General features: G+C 41.0%; 1 protein-coding gene across 1 annotated transcript; it reads right to left on the bottom strand.

Annotated features, from left to right (window-relative positions):
* Window positions 1–332: 332 nt before the first annotated feature.
* On the bottom strand, window positions 333–19,208 carry ABCG5 (ATP binding cassette subfamily G member 5). Its single transcript, XM_075496294.1, has 13 exons — window positions 19,084–19,208; window positions 18,244–18,365; window positions 17,654–17,790; window positions 17,334–17,432; window positions 16,223–16,355; window positions 14,493–14,632; window positions 13,208–13,337; window positions 10,306–10,519; window positions 9,842–10,047; window positions 8,801–8,939; window positions 5,782–5,967; window positions 3,969–4,087; window positions 333–523 (listed from the first exon to the last, which is right to left on the bottom strand). The coding sequence occupies exons 1-13, from the start codon at window positions 19,206–19,208 to the stop codon at window positions 333–335; spliced, it is 1,941 nt and encodes a 646-aa protein (XP_075352409.1).
* Window positions 19,209–19,589: the final 381 nt, after the last annotated feature.

Raw genomic sequence — 19,589 nt, 5'->3', positions numbered from 1 at the left:
GTGTGAAAAAGATTAGAGCACCATCGATACATTGTTAAAAATTGACAGCAACAGCTGACTCAAATTCAAAAAGTCCTTTAAAAGATGTAATACTCTTGATTATGGCTGATTTGGGAGTGGGGTGGGAATACCAATAGCAGGAAGCCATTCACACTCTTAGGAGAACATTGTTTTTCAAGATGGAAAACATCCAGTTAGAAACAAACATGAGAAGATGAATGTGTTTCTATATGTATAATCACTTAAATTCTACCTAAAATCCATCAATTTAAGCCTTCAACCATAATCAAGTTAAAAGTGTATTATTAGACATAGTTAGCACTGCTACTTTTTTATTGCCTGCCAAGAATTCTCTCTCTTATTTGGAAGCTCAGAATTGCTATAATGGCAAGCCCTGGTAGAAAAGCATAGAGTATTAAGAAATCGATTGTGAACCGGGACAATGCACCAGGAAAGCTTTTTTCAATGAACTGAATGCCATGAGAGAAAATACACGCAGCATTAATTGCAGTGGAACTGTTGGCTCCACCTGTCAAGAGAAAAAATTAATTTCTTTAGTAGGTGAATCAGTAAAATTAAAACTCAGGCTTCAGTGTCTAGCTCATACATTTAATATACCTAGCCCTAACATTATTTTAGTGATGAACTATACCTACAGCAATATTTCCCATCATTTTGGAATAAGAACAGAAAAGCCATATGTTTCTGCAGTTAATCCATGCCATATTTTTTGAAGGGAAGAATAAAGGGTCACTAGGAGCTTTCTGTTTCATTCATGCCAAACAAAAGATTTATGGCTTTTCAGACACATTATCTGGAGGGGCCTCAAGAAGCAAGTTGCCCAATGTGGTAGACTTACAGTGTTTGTATTTGTTGAGTGCTTCCAAAATGCAAGAAATGGAGACTGGCTGAAGGGCACATTAAAAATCAGCTGTTTATTATTACTACCAAAGTCATGGATTCATTTTCTAACATTTGCCATCTACGTTCTTGCAATAAAGAAGGACAGGAGAGATTAATGGATAAAGAATATATAGCCTTGGAGAGGAGCACAGACACCTGGCTACAAAGCCCAAAATATCTTAGGGTAGGTCCAAAGCCATAAGTTTTACCCCCATTGATGGATATTAGGTACTAACCCTACCAACCTGATTGATTCTAATGTTTTGCCAGTTATCTGACTCACAGCCTGACCGATCCAAGCTGTTCAATATGTGCCTTGGTAACGTACTTGAACTGAAGCCTCACTAGTATGAGGGGAAACATCTGGTCAGGTGTTACCTGTCAGTGCTCCCTGCTCTGATGTTTGATCTTACATTGTGCAATTCTATTGATCTTCTATTTGTGTAACACTGCTCCGATAAGCATATAACAGGCTGCAAAGTTTACCTTCCAAAATGCCCCAAAAGGGGGGATAAAAGAACACGCAAAGAAGACAAAGACAAAAGACTGAAAGAATGAGAAATCGTTGAAAAAAGGAGTCAAACTTTTGTCTAGCTTATAGAGGCAACGAGGAGAGGTGCTATGCTGCACCTTGTTCTCACCAACAAGGAGGGGCTGGTGGGGAACGTGAAGCTCAAAGACAACCTTGGCTGCAGTGACCAAGATCCTTAGGGCACCAAAGAGGGCGCACAGCAAGCTCACTACCCTGGACATCAAGAGAGCAGACTTTGGCCTCTTCAGGGATCTGCTTGGTAGAGTACCTTGGGATAAAGCCCTGGAGGGAAGAGGGACCCAAGAAAGCTGGTTAATATTTAAGGATCACCTCCTCCAAGGTCAGGAGCAATGCATCCCAACAAAGAGGAAGTCAGGCAAAAATGCCAGGAGGCCTGCATGGATGAACAAGGAGCTCCTGGACAAACTCAAACACAAAAAGGGAGCCTACAGAGGGTGAAAGCAAGGACAGGTAGCCTGGGGGGAATACAGAGAAATTGTCCAAGCAGCCTGGGATCAGGTTAGGAAAGCTAAAGCCCTGATAGAATTAAATCTGGCCAGGGACGTCAAGGGCAACAAGAAAAGCTTATATAGGCACGTCGGTGAGAAAAGGAAGACTAGGGAAAATGTGGGCCCTCTCCAGAAGGAAATGGGAGACCTTGTTACCCAGGATATGGAGAAGGCTGAGGCAGTCGACGACTTTTTTGCCTCAGTCTTCACCAGCAAGTGCTCAAGCCACACCACCCAAGTCACAGAAGGCAAAGGCAGGGACTGGGAGAATGAAGAACCACCCACTGTAGGAGAAGATCAGGTTTGAGACCATCTAAGGAACCTGAAGGAGCACAACTCCATGGACCTGATGAGATGCATCCATGGGTCCTGAGGGAACTGGCAGATGAAGTTGCTAAGCCACTATCCATCATATTTGAGAAGTCGTGGGTATCTGGTGAAGTTCCCACTGACTGGAAGAGGGGAAACATAACCCCACTTTTAAAAAAGGGAAAAAAGGAAGACCCAGGGAACTACAGGCCAGTCAGTCTCACCTCTGTGCCCAGCAGGATCAGATCTTCCTGGAAACTATGCTAATGCACATGGAAAATAAGGAGGTGGTTGGTGACAGCCAGCATGGCTTCACTAAGGTCAAATCATGCCTTGACAAATTTGGTGGCCTTCTATGACACGGTTACAGGTTGGTAGGTAAGGGAAGAGCAACTGATGTCATCTACCTGGACTTGTGCAAAGCATTTGACACTGTCCTGCATGACATCCTTGTCTCTAAATTGGAGAGACATGGATTTGATGGATGGACCACTCGGTGGATAAGGAATTGGCTGGATGGTCACACTCAAAGAGTTGCAGTCAACGGTTCAATGTCCAAGTGGAGACCAGCGACAAGCAGCATTCCTCAGGTGTCGGTACTGGGACTGGCGCTGTTTAACATCTTTGTCAGCAACATGGACAGTGGGATTGAGTGCACCCTCAGCAGGTTTGCCAACAACACCAAGCTGTGTGGTGTGGCCGACACGCTGGAGGGAAGGGATGCCATCCAGAGGGACCTTGACAGGCTTGAGTGGTGGGCCTGTGCTAACCTCATAAAGTTCAACAAGGCCAAGTGCAAGGTCCTGCACATGGGTCAGGGCAATTCCAAGCACAAATACAGGCTGGGTGGAGAATGGATTGAGAGCAGCCCTGAGGAGAAGGACTTGGGGGTGTTGGTTGATGAGCAGTTCAACATGACCCAGCAATGTCCACTTGCAGCCCAGAAAACCAACTGTATCCTGGGCTGCATCAAAAGAGGTGTGACCAGGAGGTCGAGGGAGGTGATTCTCCCCCTCTACTCCGCTCTCGTGAGACCCCACCTGGAGTACTGCGTCCAGCTCTGGGGCCCCCAACATAAGAAGGACATGGACCTGTGGGAGCAAGTCCAGAGAAGGGCCACGAAGATGATCAGAGGGCTGGAGCACCTCTCCTTTGAAGACAGGCTGAGAGAGTTGGGGTTGTTCAGCCTGGAGAAGAGAAGGCTCCAGGGAGACCTTCTAGCAGCCTTTCCGTACCTGAAGGGGGCCTACAAGAAAGCTGGAGAGGGACTTTGTACAAGGGCATGCAGTGACAGGACAAGGGGTAATGGCCTTAAACTGAAAGAGGGTAGATTTAGATGAGACAGAAGGAAGACATTCTTCACTGTGAGGGTGGTGAGGCACTGGAACAGGTTGCCCAGAGAAGCTGTGGCTGCCCCATCCCTGGAAGTGTTCAAGGCCAGGCTGGATGGGCCTTTGAGCAACCTGGTCTAGTGGAAGGTGTCCCTGCACATGGCAGGGGGCTTGGAACTAGATGGTCTTTAGGGTCCCTTCCAACCCAAACCATTCTATGATTCTATGATATGACATTACAGTACATCTTTCCTAATTAACAAGGGTTTTTTTTAAGAAATTATCTTTAACTTTCTTTACTTTTATTGTATGTAGAAGGAAAATAAGCATTGACATCTCATTAAAATTATTTACAATGGATTTAAAGGCTTTTTTTTTTTGAACACTTACCACATGTGAAGTTTAAGCCATAAAATTCATTGACTATAAGAACCTCACTGCTGTATTTTTGAAAGGTAAGATAACTGAGTATTTTAAAAGGTGTCGGCATTTCTTCGATTGTCCTTAAAGAAACAGAGAAGTTAAATTGGCTTTTGCTACATTCCAAGAGCCAGTTCTAACCCAAATTAAAACAAGCTCTCATCTTTGGTCGTAGCCCGTTACAGAAACGGTTCTTGGCTGTACATGTAGTGTTTTCAAACATAAAGTCCATTTTAGTGCTAAATGAGGAGACAACCATGAAGACTGTCTCTGACTTTGGCATAGTGTCATAATGTTCAGCTCTGACTTGTTTATGTACAGTCACAAATAATTCTATGAAGTCTTTTGATATTCACATTGCAGAGATAAACTGAAAATGACAAGACCATATAAAAACCTTAGCTGCAAAAATGTGTTGCTTCCAAAGTAAGAAACCACCACCCCCTCACTCCATCTTCAAAATCAAAAACGACTGAATATCAATTCACCAGAACAGTAATAACAATACAAAAATGAAGCAAAGAATAAAGAGAAGAAGAAAGAGTATGAAAATTTTGAAATAATGTTAATTCAACAAGACTGGGCAATTTCTGCACCTAAAATACTGCAAGAATTTATAACCAAACAAATGAACAGAAAAAAAATGCAACCCAAGTCTCAATGCTATTTTTAATATCCTTCATTGCCTATGAAGGTTAATCATCAAAGAGATTCACAATATTAATTAGCAATGTCTCCATTGTAAAATAAAGTTAGAAATCACTCTAATACTTTAAAGTTATCATTAAGGTGTTAGACTATGGTAGCGGGAATAACTGTCTTGTCACTATAAACATACATCTTCCTGAAATTAGGCAGGGACCAAACTAATTAGATAGGAACTTAGTTTTATTTGATAAACAAGTATTAGCTGAGATCTACTTTGAAGAGACAAAGCATCATCAGCTTTGTGAAGACTCATATATTTTTCTTGAGGACAACTTTACATCCTCTTTTGTTAGGCTTACTCCATTTTCATTGGAAAGATCTCAGGTGAGCATATCATACTTTCTCAACATCTCAAGAAAACTTTTTTTAACAATTTATTACGATACGTTTCTCAAAAAATAGTAATTTCAGTATTGACAAATACAAGAGGAAAACTGTTCAAAGATCATGCAGTTACAACACAAAAATATTTATTTGCACAGTAATAGAGCAAGTGGATCAGAATTTTCCTGCATATTTACTAAACTACTTTATTATTTTTATGTAGTTAAGTCTGCACAGATATAAAAAGTTTCTGAAAAGTTTCATGACTAAACTGGAGAATAACACTAATAAGATAGTTGAGAACAACTTTTCTTTAAAAACCATCATTCCTAGTGTTTAATACCTGATAAATTCCAGCAGTTACTAAAAGTTGTAAGATTTTTTTTTTTTTTGGTAGAATCCTCTAATGAGGACAGCATTTCATGTAATATCATCAGCATAAGTAAAAGAATTCAGCTGAGCTGATAGATATTAATTGCTCAGTTTTATCTTCAATTTATTTTTGCAAAAAGTGAAAACAAAAGTAGTATCTTTAATGATATCTAAAGTTAAGTGTCTTCTTTGTGTGTTTAGTACAAGGTCTCACATGATTAGGCAGTTCTACCTCTGAAGGATAACAGCTGCACTTTCTTTCCATTGCCACCTGTGCATTACTGTGCTTCAGCAATACAGACTGTTCCTGGAACTCTTCTATAGGTAGATTATTTTAACATTAACACCATAATGAAATAAAACTTTTTCCTACCTTACTAGTCCCGTTCCCACTATCACACCTGCTGAATTAAGTAGCACCACTCCGCTTTGGACTATATTTGGGTTTTGAACCACACCAAGTATAACAAGTGTTAGTAGTTCACCAATTATATGAGATGCTAAGACAACAGCAAAGAAAATTCCAAATCTGGAAGCATCAGGATACAACCCTGCAGTCCTGTACAAAAATGAGCAAAAGAACATTTAAAAAACAGTGTTTGGGTACTAAACTTGGAACATAGCTTTTATTTTTGTTTTTATTTATTTTTTGCAATTACAGCTCATTAAGTGAACAGTTTATGTCTTAACCTTTAGCATGTTGTTTCGAGCCTTAACAGAAAGGACATCCACTTAATATCGTGACATAAGTGCAGATGTATTAGGTTTTCTCCATCTAGATTAAAGAGGGTTATGTAAAGATGTAATTGCAGGAGAAATCTGTGTTGTTTCTAGATAACCACTGTGGCTTTTATGATCCTTTAAACTAACATCCTCCTCCCTTTAGAGTCTATGCAGTGGGAGTTATTTATGTAATCACATATTTAAAGAACGTTTTTATGCAGATAATTAACAGATGGAATTTTGCACTTCTGATACCGTGCATGCAAATGTAAAAATGGACATACTCAATTAAATGGAAGGCTAATTGAATTCACCACCCATGTAATTCATCCAAATGCAATTTCCTCCATACTCCTGCACTCTTTAATACAACACACTGTTCCCAGTTTTTCCCTAGCTCACCTAAGGAAAAAAGTCCCCCCCCAACCTGTACTAAAGATTAAAATGTTAAGAGAGGCCAGCAATTGCTTGGCAAACTTAATTCAGCCTTACAGTGTATATGACAGATGACAAAACCTTTTATTACACGGTGACATATTCCTCTTTTTCCAGAATACCTCATACAAAAATTGCCTCACGCTAGGTACAGACTGCATGCTTTGCTTAGGTAACAAGCAGCTAGTCAACATTTTATTTTCTTTTTCATTGCTTAGTGCAAGGCCCTATGTCTTTTTTCCAATCTTTTTCCAATCCATGTTCGAACACAGTAAAATAGCAGTATTAATTTTGTTACAGGTTTCTTGTAGCATTTTTTGCACGTAATACCAAAATAATCTCTATTATAAATAGATGGCTGAACATTGATTTCAAGTATTAAGCATTCAACAAGCTATCAGGTATTTAACAACCTTTAATCACAGACGGGGGCAGAAGAAACAGCTCTCCAAAGTCCTAGCATAACAGTATCACCTTCTCTGAAGTGCTCTAATACCATACACAGAGCTATATAGATACAGACTAGTAAATCTGGGGTAGGAATAGAAAGAGAAGAAAGCCTAAAAGAGAAGAAAAAAAACAACTCAGAAGAGAGAATATTTCAGCAATAGAATGGTCAGATACTATAAACTGTTAGAACATTTCCCAGAGGTATCTTTAGCTAGGAAAATCTGCATAAACAGAGTACATTTACTTGATTGCAAAAGTGGCTGTATTTGTTCTTGGGCAGAGTTGCCTTGTGTCTGATCAGGTGAGAGTTTGGGTCTGTCTGACCCAAACTGTCTGACCTTACAAACACAAACTCTGAGAGAAATGGCTTGTAAGAACACATACCAGAGGCTATCAAAGCCTCTCCAAAAGTTAGTCCATGCAGGAAAGTTTAGTCCTGCACAGATACAATCTTCAAAATTTCCTAGAGAACTGCTTGCCCTAGGAGGTCTAAGGGTACTATGAAATCGCTCTGACACATCACTGATGGCTTCCAAACAACCACAAGATAGAAAAGACATGTGGAGGCTAATATCCGTAAGTATTATCCATTAACCAGAACCACACTCTTTATTGTTGACTGTGTTTGAAGCTACCAAAGCACAACAGCAAAGTCTCTGCCCATATGAATTTCCTGTTTGTTAAGGAGTGAGCATGAGAAACAGTGGCTTGTGATCTTCAGGAGCTCCACAAACCTTCCCTCATTGAGCCTGAGAAGGTGCTTTCCAAATGGCTGCCTTCTCAGCAACCAGCTCACTAGCAGGCAGAAATGGAAGTGCTCTGGCGAGCACGCTGCATCCTCTAAAAGCTTAGTGGGAGGAGGAGTAATTTCTGTTTGTCTGTGAAAAAGGACTTTTCAGGGAGCACTGACAGCTTGCACAAATAAAAGGTAGCTACGGTAGCTACCCAGGTAGCTAAGGGGACAAAGAGAAAGATGGCCTTGCTTGAACAAAACTTTAGTGCACTACACCCCACTCCTTTCACAATTAACAAAACAAAACAAAACCAGAAAAAGCTGGAAGGACAGAAATTGGTCCTTATTACTTTGCTATTAGCTTATGCCACCAGCCATGGACTGTATTAAGTTCAGAATAAGCAAGTGGAAGGTGGGAAATCAATGGAACAGAAATGAAGAAGAGCAGACCTGTATGATAGATAAGGCAATGAACAGATGAAGTATTTCATCATCCCATTCTGAGGTACTATTTCACAATGATGCAAGGAAATGAAGGGGGGGGAGGGTAAGCAAGCTTTACAATCAAACCCTTCCTCCCACTATCAGAAATCCACTTTAGTGCCTTTCTCTGGAGGGTGGAAGAGAGGGATCCAGATCCCATCACTTCCATATGCTGCAGCTAAACCCCAAATGTCCCAGGAAATATGAAGCTTTGTTACTGTCACATACCTACTGTTGTCTTCCTCACTTTTTTTTCTCTTATTTCCTATCTTTCTAAATGTAATGTAAAATGACACTTCCTGCTTTTGGTATGACACAAGAATGATAAAAGTCCCAGGCCCATTAAAACTTCCCAAGTTACCTAGAGAACTGGTAACTTACTCAGTAAGTGTTTTAACACTGCCTGAATGAGAAGGGTTAAAATGGGGTCATCTTTCATTAAGCTTTTTCTGTAATCATTCCGAGAGACAACAGGAGGAAGACATGCCAGGAGGCCTGTTGCTGACATGGGACTTGAAACTGATAACAAACAGAAAATAACAATCCAATAGATGGTAGAAGCACTTACCAGTATATAAAGGTGCTGAAAATTGCCACGCTGATGACACTGAAGGGCAGGAAATGTACTATGTAAGCTAAAAGCATTTGCCACTTTTTATACAAGCCATCTTTACTTTCTTGGTCACCGATAGCACGTAAAGGTGGGACTGGATTAAATATATAAGAAAAAAATTAAATCGCCATTGAATAAAGAGACTAAGACTTGTTGCTAGCAAAAATGACCTGAAGCTCAGGGACAACTTTGAGAACATATCAGAAACATTCTGTCTAAACCAGTCTGATCACTTTTTCCCCCCACTGTAAATGCAAAACATGCTCCCTGCAGATTGCAAAAGTTGGTAAGCTTAATGAAGGAGGCCTAACGAGGCAGCATACAGGGCAGCCTGCTCTTTTTGAAGATACAAATTAAAGACATGAAAACACTGCCATCACTGGATAATTTCTTGAGATGCTCTGATCCCAAGGTGATGACATCAGTGTATGTTCCCTACATGAGCAGAATAGTTTCTAGGGCTGTAAATAGAAACTACTGTTGGTCTTAGTATGGCAGCTGTAAGAGAAACACCCTCTAAGAAAAATGTAATCATCACATAATACTCTTAAATCTAATTATCCTTAATTGCTGTCAAAGCTCTTTTGTCCTTCTATCCTTTCCATGTCTTTGGTTTTGATCTCACTACAGATGTTAACTACCGACCTAGACTTTGTCCTGCCTTTATAGTGCTACACGCAGGCACGTTAAGGGCTATTGCACAGTTCAGAACAAAGCCTCCATACACAGGCCAGCTGCAAAAAGGGAGAGACGGGGATCAGGGCATATTCATTCATTAAGTGCAGTGAACCTGGAGCCTCTCTGATGGGCTAATCTTTTTCTGTGGAGCGAAGCTTCCTGTCGCTTCGCCTTTGAATTTCATGCTTCTGTATCGGCTCTGACATTATCTAAAACTGTTAAGATCCTTTAAATGACTACCTTCAAAAAAGACTTTTTCCTCTACAAAACAGTGGCAGCAATATCTGCTGCTGCACATAACACAGGACAGAAACTCACAAAGGGCAACAGCATTGAGCATCCCTGTGTAGGGGGGGGCACTCACGCACTGGTAGACAAGCCCCACACGGTCCTGCACAGCTCCTTTTACCAGGTCATTCCTTAGTCTAAGAAGGAAGAATGCTACAAACAAGCCAAATAACAGATTCTGGAGGAGACGCATGATGATGCCAATCTTATCTCTGGAGAAGTTTCTTGTTGTCCTCCTGGTAATGAAACAAAACCATAACAATATACTTGTTAGCTATGGCTGACCACATGTTGGTAGGGTATTTAGCTTTGAACAGATCTTACACACACAGTGTCCACACAAATGTAATATATTAAAAAAGAGAGAGACAAGTACATTGGTAGACCAAAATAACCAAGAAAGTGCATTTATATATGGGGGGAGAAACCCAAAAGATTACTGGATAAGAAAAAAGATTTTTCTTAAAAAAAGGGGGGAAAAAAAAAAGTCTTACCGTAAAAGAATCCATAATTTGTAAAAGGCAGTGGGTGAGTCTTTGTTTTTGAATGGTATTGGTGGCAGCTCTTTCATACACTTTGTTCTTTCAATGGCTGCCAGTACTTTGCTAAAGATCTCCGAGTTTTTGTAGGCTGATACAATTACCTGAACCCTACTATAGGTTTCGAGTTCACGTTCCTTGCTTCGGGTGTCCACAGATGTCAGATCCACTGTAAATTTACAAAGTGTTTACTATATATACACATCACTTCCCCTTCATACCTCTTCCCCCCTTGCAACTAACCTTTCCTTGTCTCTATACTAAAATCTGCAAAGAAGAAAAGGTCCATTGAAAGTATTCAAGGTTTCTGTTACTCCTCCCTTCCGTTAGAAGCAGCATGAATGAATAGCTGTGCAGCCACAATAAATCTTTGTGTTTTGCGGCCTCTGTATGACCCTGAAGTTCGAGTCCTTTATCTGGAAATACAAGGACTGAGTGGTGTGTTGGTCAGACCTTTAGCGTTCTCTTTGCACAGCACAGAGCTGTACCACTGGTGAAGCGCTACTGCTGCCAAGAACAAGACAGAGCACCAGCTGAGGATGAACGCTGATGAGGATGAAGAGATGACTTTCCGGTCATGTATTTCTCAGGTTTTCAGGCAAATGTTCAGACATGGCTCCCTGATTCCCCCTTGTCCTCTGCCTGTTCCTCCATAACCATGGAGCTTTATTTTTCAGTTAGTCTGGGCTCGTGCTGCAGAGACACTGCTCTTGAGCTGTTACTGCATTGTTGCACTGGGCTTCACCCACCTCCTTCTCAGACATACTTCTGTTTTAATGTGAAGTCAGAGGATGTTAGGCAGGCCAAATTCCCCTAGCAGGCTCAGCCCAAGCTGAAGAAAATATTACTTACTGCCATGGAACTTACGAAAGGTAAATACTTCACAGAGTTAATGTTCCTTTCTAATAAGTCCATTTATACCTATTCCTGACACCAGCAATTTTTATTGGCAGATGGGAACTCTGTGTGTGCTATTTGTACAAGTCATATGGATTCAGCAACAGGGCTAAAATGCATTAGAAATTTCCCTTTCCCCTAATAGCAATGAATTATCTATGGTTTCAAAACCTAGACTGTTGTTCTCAGGAATAGCTATTCTCACAGATTTTTATATCACTCTCCTACATCTACTAAGATGTCTTTATCGCTTTATTCTTAAGGTTTCTGTCATCCTTAGATTTCAGTTTTCCGGTATTATGCTCACCTTCAAAATACAAATTGCACAAGAGAAAAGGAGCCCTTGTCCAAGATTCTTATTTTGTCCTCAAAACCTGAATTAAGCTTATGAATACTTTCTTGCTGTTCTGAAAGCTAGAATTCAGCAGAATTGTCTTTAATGGTAAACATATCCAAAATGAAGTAATCACTTTTGTAAATATGAACATACAAAATGCAGACGTGCTTTTTAAAACTTGGCCAGTGTGACTTGCTGGAAGTCACACACAAAATCAATGGCAAGCAAGTGTGTTTTAAAAAAAATAACAACACCAACTAGTCACTAGACCAAATAGCTAATGCCTACCATGCATTTGTACTTTTTATATAAACACAACATGTGACATTTCAATAATATAATCCACACTCAATACATAGGATCTATTTTTCTCTGCTGTTGGTGTAAATGATATCAGAATCTGTCCTTTCATTCACATCATTAAATCACACAAAAAATATAAACTACCAATTTTCCAAAGACTAAATATTCTGATGATTCTCTGCTCTAAACTGTATTTTTTCCTTTTCTCATCACATTCAAAGGTTGACATTTGAAGAATGCAGTACTCTCTTTACCAGGCTTTTTAAAAAGTGGGTCTAAATCTCAAATCATCTACGCTTTTCAAGACTATTCAAATTCATGAAGGCAAAATTATCCTCACTGTCACACCAGTATTTTCAGCTTCATCCCATTCCAGCTTCATGTCAACAACCACCCTCTCTTCTCTCTGAGTTTAGGATGCCATCTAGACAATAGAAAAACACTGCCTCCTCTGAATGTGCCATGTGTCTGAATACAGCTTTTTGGATTGGTCAAATTCCCTGGTTAACACTCAGTATCGTCAGAAATCAACCTGCATACTAGATTAAAAAAGATAGATGGTAGATAGGTATACACACACACACACACATATGTATGTACATATATACACACACACAAACACATACACATGTTCTTCAAACATATATCTGCATGGATCAGGTACACAGATGCCCTGCAGCAAAACCAAGCTTCATTTCCAAAATCTCATGCTGACACTTTCTTTCATCCTGAATTGGTAGAACAGTACTCTTCAGCTTTTGCCAACAGCTTGCTGTCATCGTCTCCTGAAGCATCCATATGTTCTGCTCCTCTAGCTCACCCTGGTATTAGCAACTCCCCAAACTTTCTGAAACTTCAAATTGTGACTCTCTGGCAATTGATGCCTCAGTCATCCTGTATCTATTCTACATCCTTCCCTTCAGGCAACAACCATCTTCAGTTGCTTGGCATCACAAAAGTCCGTAAGAGCATGAGACTTTCCACAGTTTTGTGATCAAATCAGTTTTCCAATGTCCAGTGGACAGCCATAGGGAGATACCATCAGGAATCCACAGGTTTCATGAAGCTGAGGTTCCTTTTGTACTGGTAGTTTACTCCTTTCTGCTGTGTTTCAGTCCTACTGCAAACTTTTTCTGCTTTATGGAGTCAGTGAAGGTCACATGGGCCCAGCTCTTTCTCATCTCTGAGCTGAGCACAATTACAAAGTTCGGAAAGACTTCAAACGCATTTCTATCTCTGACAGAACTTTAATTTGGGGAAGAAAACTTGTTTTTCTAAAGGAAACCCATATTTTTACCAAAACAACTTAGACAAACTTACCATAGAAGTCAAAAGGATTTGATTGCTCAGGACAAGAATAGCCACAGTTGCTAAAAAATGTAATCATTTCCATAGGGTTCCCGCAGAAAACCATTTCTCCAAAGCTCATGATGGCTATTTTGTCAAATAACTGTGGGGGGCAAATTAATATATCAGCAATACATACTGAGAAGCAGCACATTAATTCTTGAGTACAGCTACTGTCTTGGTAATAAAAATGCTTTGACAGGAAAAACAGTTTTGACACATTCAAACTTCCTTCGTATATTTCTCTCAAAGGAAGTTTGTCCTTTCTATCGCTCCTCTCGGTGGTTATGCAAGATGACACATTTGTAAGCTCTTAAAACCAGTCGTTCTCAAAACTGTCAGCGACAGCAGCATACAGAGGTAATCCATAAGCAGAAAGGGGAGCTGTGGACTTCTGACTTCACTTCTAATGCACCTTCACTTACTGACAGACCTCCTTTGGCGTTTAATAGCCCCAGTCTGTAAAATCCCCAAATCGTTGGGAAGATTATCCTGAAGCGCTTAAGGACTTTAACAGCACTGCTCTTTGGGTGAACATTTGCCAGGGCAAGGTTCCCACCAGCTATGGTCGACCCATATTCCCAAGGCACCAGGACTGCTTTCAGTCCAGAAACCCACCATCCCTCCCCTCTGGCTTCATGACAGTTACACTCAATTCAGTCAGCCAGGGAAGAGGTGCCTTGCATTCACGTGGTGGGTGGTGGGTGTGCCAGAAGAGGAAAGTGCAAAATAGTAACGGGAAGGGAGAAATGGTCTCCCCAGCACAAGCCCTGCAAGGCAGGCCTGCCCCACCACATGACCGAGGTATACCCACATCACTTGACACAAAGAGGAAAAAAAGAAGATTTTTTTTTTTTTTTCCCTTTCCAAATCATGGCTTTATCTGTCTCAAGTTGCAAGTGTTACTGAACTATGAATATGTAAAGATAAATAAAGTGCTAGCTTTTACAGTGCCTGCACACGTAGGGGATTTACATGGCTTCTCCCAGGGTTTTTGATTTGGATAGCTGCATAAGACAAACGTTAGGCACACGGTCAGTGTGCATACTGTTTTCACAGGGCAGTATGTGTCCCAAAGTGCCCTGTGACTGGCAGAAGGCCAGAGCTGTACAGTTCAAGACAAGCCTGTATTTATACAGGGGGGAAGGAAGAGAGACTTTGAAGGCAACTATACTGGATCTTGTACTTTTACCCTAAAAAGAACTTAGGTGCTAAAAAGCCTGGTAAAAAAGGCAAATAGTGAGTAGATATCATTTACCCTGAAGAGTTCTGAGCGAGGCTGATGAATCGTAATAATAACAATCCTGTCTCTGTGTGCAAGCTCTGAGAGCAGAGAGACAATCTGGTTTGCGGTCAGACAGTCCAGCCCTGTCGTTGGTTCATCAAGTAGCATGACTTCTGTGAAATGACAAGGAATAGCATTAAAACTCAGGTAAACGGGGAGCAAGTGTTATAGCTTCTGCCTTTGGAGCTATGGCAAATAGTATAGAAATTACTTTACATGTAAAGTTCCATGTGCAAAGCAGAGTATGCATAGATACTTGCCACGATGTGATATTTCAGTTTTAGTTAGCCTCAGTGATTCAGTTTCAATGACTAGGAATAAGGACATAAACTACTGCAGGATCAGAGCATAATCTTTTTTTTTTTTTTCCTAAGTTCAGGTGAAATCTGAAAATTACCAAAATAGATTTGATGTATACATCTGCTTCCAAGAACAGTAATGACAAATTTCAGCATGTATACAAATGTAAATATAACTGACATAATTAGCTATAAGTTATAATCTGAATTAAATGTATATATACACACAGAATATTTGTTACGAACAAATTAAGAGTTGTTAAAAGAGAGCATATATAATTCCATAGATGAGAGAGGTACAGGTTTTTTTTACTGCATTTTCTTCATGATTTTATTGCACATGGAATGGTAAAAGTTACTGTCAAATCCATTATTTTTACAGAGATAGACATAGCACAGAAGAGGGCAGTTCAACCTTGCTCAGGGTAAGGGGGGAGAAGAGCTTTCTCTACAGGTTTATCTACACAGAATTACTTTATGTTTACTATAGAGTTTAGTGAACTTACTGAGCAATAACTACACCCAATGAACTCTCCAGAAGTCACCAGTAGCACACCGTACCTGTGATATACCTCACTTTGCTATTTAAATACTCCTCCCTGCCTGGTATGCAGTGCTAGGACATCTGCACTGCTATGAGGACTCCAGAATCAAATAACTGCGTACTATACATTCACTCCGTAAGATTCTGGCACCTTCAAGAAACTATCTCAAAACTGACAAAATTCATAGTGCCGTTTCCCATGGCTAATCCTTCTAGTTACTTTGCTTTGATTTTCATTAATTGGATTTTTTTTCTTTACAGTAAATCTACAGCCCCATATAGAAGTGTGGTATTCATCAATATCTGGTTTCTTATCAAGGGCAGTGCAACATGAGGGCTATTATACTTCTGAGCATTTACTCTGTTTTGTTTATGTCTTTTCCAAATGAGCAAATCTCATGTGCTGACTATCTTTTTGGCTCTGGAATGTACATGGTGCTCACACATACAAGGCTCAATACAGGGCAGCTACTCCACTACAAGGCTCAACACTTGCGTATGTATGGCTCTAAAACACTCAAAAAACTATAAATTAATATGCTACAACCAACATTTGATACATGGGAAGGGTGAGCCCAGAAAGACTTAAAATGGATGAATGCAAGTCTAAACCTACGTTCAGTCCCTAAGATTTTAAAATTGTATACTTTCCAAGATCAACTAATAGATTAATGGGAGACCTGAGTTACTGCTCATCCTCTTCTGTCATTACTAGACTAGCTTTTGCTGAATTACAAAACAAATTTTTTGCTGAAATACAAAATGCTTTTGTATTTTAAAGTGGTTTATGGAGGTCCATGGTGGGAGCACAAAGTGACACTGCTTTGTTTCATTTTGAAAATCCATGCAGTGGTACTTACTGGGATCTTGTAATAGCTGGGCTGCAATTGAAACACGACGCCTCTCACCCCCAGAAATTCCTACAAAAATACGGCTTCCAATTATTTTGTCAGCAATGTGGCTGAGACTCAGCTCAGCCATAACTGCATCTACCTGAAAAATAATTACAATTTAGAAAGACTAACCACAGTCCAACTCAGATATCTGTGTGCAAAATGAAAAAATGAAAGAAAAAAGACGTAATTTTAAGCTACTGCTTTCCCAATATGCTGCTTGCATCCATTCTAGTTGGAAGGTATCTGGCGTTATTTCTATCTGATTATTTTTAATCTATTACTTCAATTATTATTTTTTAAATTTTATTTTCATTTATTCTGAAATTAGTAGAATTTTAGCTTTGGTTGACATGAAGAGATGAAGAGTTCAGAAGTGAGACTAGAAGTTACGATATGAAGCATAATGTGCTGGTCTGGCTTCCAAAATAAGGGAGCAGAAAGGCACATCAATTCTGGGGATGTATAAAATACTGAGTGGAAGACGGGTGAAGAGAGAAGACAGAGAGCAAGAGCCTTTGGTCAGGAATATCTAATCTTTACTCTCAACAGAGGCCAAAAAGAGTCCTTTAATAGATCTGAAACACACCTATTTTATCAAGAAAGTAGCTTGTAGGGGGCTTATTAGACCAGTGCTTTTCGGAGCTGTTCTGGTTAGTGAGAGACGTCCTACAGGAGCCAGAGTAGTGTCAAAGTCACCTCTGCTGTCTGTGACACTTGCCAGCACACAGAGCCCTAAACACCCCAGAGAAGTGGATTTTCCAGCTGGGGAAGGGGAACTGACCCAGACACCAATAGCAGCATCTCCTGCAGCAGTAACTGCTGCAGCTTTGGGCGGGAGAGTTTTGTCCCAGCATAATGGTGATTCCCTGGGCGTCAGCACAAGCCCCTTGCAGAGGCAGGGAGCACCAGAGGGCTAGTGCCCTACCCCTCAGCAGGAAGATTTCTCCCCATTTGCAGAATGAGGATTACAAAACCTTATAAACGTAAAACACAGCCATGGATGGAAAGTGCTGCTGGTGAAAGCATTACATGACATCATGTCTGCCTTTCTGGTAGAAGACGATAAAATACAGACCTTCTTTTTGATGAAGTCGTTGGAGCATTTCTGAAGAGTTAGTAAAGCAGTGTAGGTCAGAGACTCTTGTATGGTGAGGAAGCTTAACAAAGTGTCACTCTGGAAAAAAAAGGTGAAGAGGAAGGAGCAGCTAGTCCTGTAGTAATTAAGATCTTGCCCCTGCTCGCACAACTTTCATTCATTCATGCAATTTATTAACCTCTTTGTACCAAATTTACTAGTAAAATCACAGTCAGGTTACATTACTCCATTACACTAGCAACTTTACTTCCTTTACATAAGAGGAAGCACAGTGCACAAAAATAAATGTAGAAATCTACCTGTGGCACATAAGAGAAGCAATCTCTAAACTGCTCCTTCTTCAGCTTATGCCCATTCACATACACTTCACCAAAGAAGTTGTCTTTATGTCCCAGTCTTCCTGATATTGCATCCAGAAGTGTTGTTTTCCCAGATCCTTTCAAACAAAAGAAATTAATCATGTGATAAGATGAATTTTATGATTTCAGGAGCAGTAGCCTCGCTTGGATGGAGACACATGAAAAGAAAAAAGTATTTTTTTTTCTCAGTAACATTAAAATAATATATCCTGAAAATGCAGCTAGTTAAGGGGAAGTAAATGGGAAACCTAGAATGTGTGTAAATTAGCATTTAATTCGTACAAATTCACACTTCATAGTGAGACATTTGGGTTTAGAAGTAACCTTATCTTTTATTGAAATTATAATTGTTAGTTAGATGACAGAAGATTGAACTCTGAAAACCAAGCACCATATTTTTACAAAGCAGGGGTTAAAACCAGCTGCAATTTCATTATTTAAAACACAGACCTCAGTCACATTCATACCACTGTGGAAGTCACTGGTATTAACTCTGATCTTATTTCTTTTAAAGTCCTGGAACAACTTACCAGAATTTCCTAAAATCCCCATAATCTGGCCACTCTCTATCTGAAATGAAACATCCTTAAGTATTTGCCGGGTCCATTTTTTATGATATAAAGAAACGTTCCACCATGGGCCAACACGTTCTCTTGGAAAACAAACATCAAAAAAGATGAAACAGAGAAGATTTAAAAATTTTGCATAAAAAAGTGAATGGTTTATAGCTACCTGCATGTGGGATGGGAGCCTGCAAGGTTTTTAAAATGTTGAAAAAAACCAAACCAAAACAACAAAAAAACCCCTTTCCCTCTCCTCCTCCCGCCCCAGGCTTTAACTTTTTAACTTCAGCAATATCTGGAAGACAAAACAAAGTCTGAACTGATTTTTCAGATTGTCTACTAGAAGGCGAAAGCAAAGGACTACAACCAAAAGGGGAAACTTGAACTGAGGCTTTATTTGTTGACGATGTTGGCCAGCCATTTGACCAGCCACCTGACGGTTGTTTGCCAGCCACCTGACTATTTTCTTAGGGCCTCACGTTATCCTTCTGGCAGCAGTAAGAAAGGCAGTGGGAAAGGGCACAAGCTTTGGAAATCTCCTCTAAAGCATCTCCTTCAGAGTCACATGAAGAACAACTGGTGAAGCCTCCAGAGGACAGACCGGCTCTGCCTTCCTCAAGCCGTGTACTCTACTCCTGTGGCGGTGGCCCAGTGCCATGAGGCAGGCGGCCTGGCAACATCCCTCCTCCTTTACTGGGCTGAAGCCAAACTCACAGCCCACTGGTCCCAGCCCCTCTCCCCTCAGTCCCTGGGGTCGGAGCAGCTCCTGGCAGGCCGGGGCTCGCCATGCCGCCTTCCCAGCCCTACCTGACGGTGTAGGAGACGCCCCGGACGCTGATGCTGTCGGAGGGCTGCGCCGTGGCTTTCGCCTCGCCTGTCTGCCCACTGCCGCTGCTGCTCCTCTCCAGGGCGGGAGACCCTCTGCCCGACATCCTCTGGTGCTGGGGCCCTGCAGGCTCCCTCCCTCACACTGCTGGCCAGGTGCCCGACGCTGCCACCACCATGCCTCCCCTGGCACTGGGCAGGGGCAGCTCCCCGCTGTCCCCAGATCGGAGCAGGTCACTGCCCCCGGCGCTCGCCACCCAGGGAAGCACCTGAAAGAAAATAGAGGGGCTCTCAGTTCTTTCTTTTTCGTGAGAACAACTGATAGGCGATTAGCTGAAGTCGCTATCTGATGTACCTTTAGCCCGAGCTGTTACTGTCCCAGAGGAGGGGAGTATTTCCCTGTCCACAGGGTCACGCCAGCTGCAGAGACGCAGCACGCCAGGAGAAATGGTGCTGCGGTGAAGGCACCTGGAAAGGGCTGAGCTCAA

This window comes from Mycteria americana, chromosome 3 (assembly GCF_035582795.1).
Source record: "Mycteria americana isolate JAX WOST 10 ecotype Jacksonville Zoo and Gardens chromosome 3, USCA_MyAme_1.0, whole genome shotgun sequence".
Lineage (NCBI taxonomy): Eukaryota > Metazoa > Chordata > Aves > Ciconiiformes > Ciconiidae > Mycteria > Mycteria americana.
This window is presented reverse-complemented; position numbering and strand designations above follow the sequence as displayed.

Excerpts from the sequence above, each read along its gene's own strand:
- ABCG5 (XM_075496294.1), bottom strand. The coding sequence starts at position 19,208 with ATGTCGGGCAGAGGGTCTCCCGCCCTGGAGAGGAGCAGCAGCGGCAGT. Across the intron at positions 18,366-19,083 it reads GGCGTCTCCTACACCGTCAG|AGAACGTGTTGGCCCATGGT; the intron begins GTAGGGCTGGGA and ends TTGTTTTCCAAG. Across the intron at positions 13,338-14,492 it reads CTCGCTCAGAACTCTTCAGG|TTATTTGACAAAATAGCCAT; the intron begins GTAAATGATATC and ends TGCCCCCCACAG.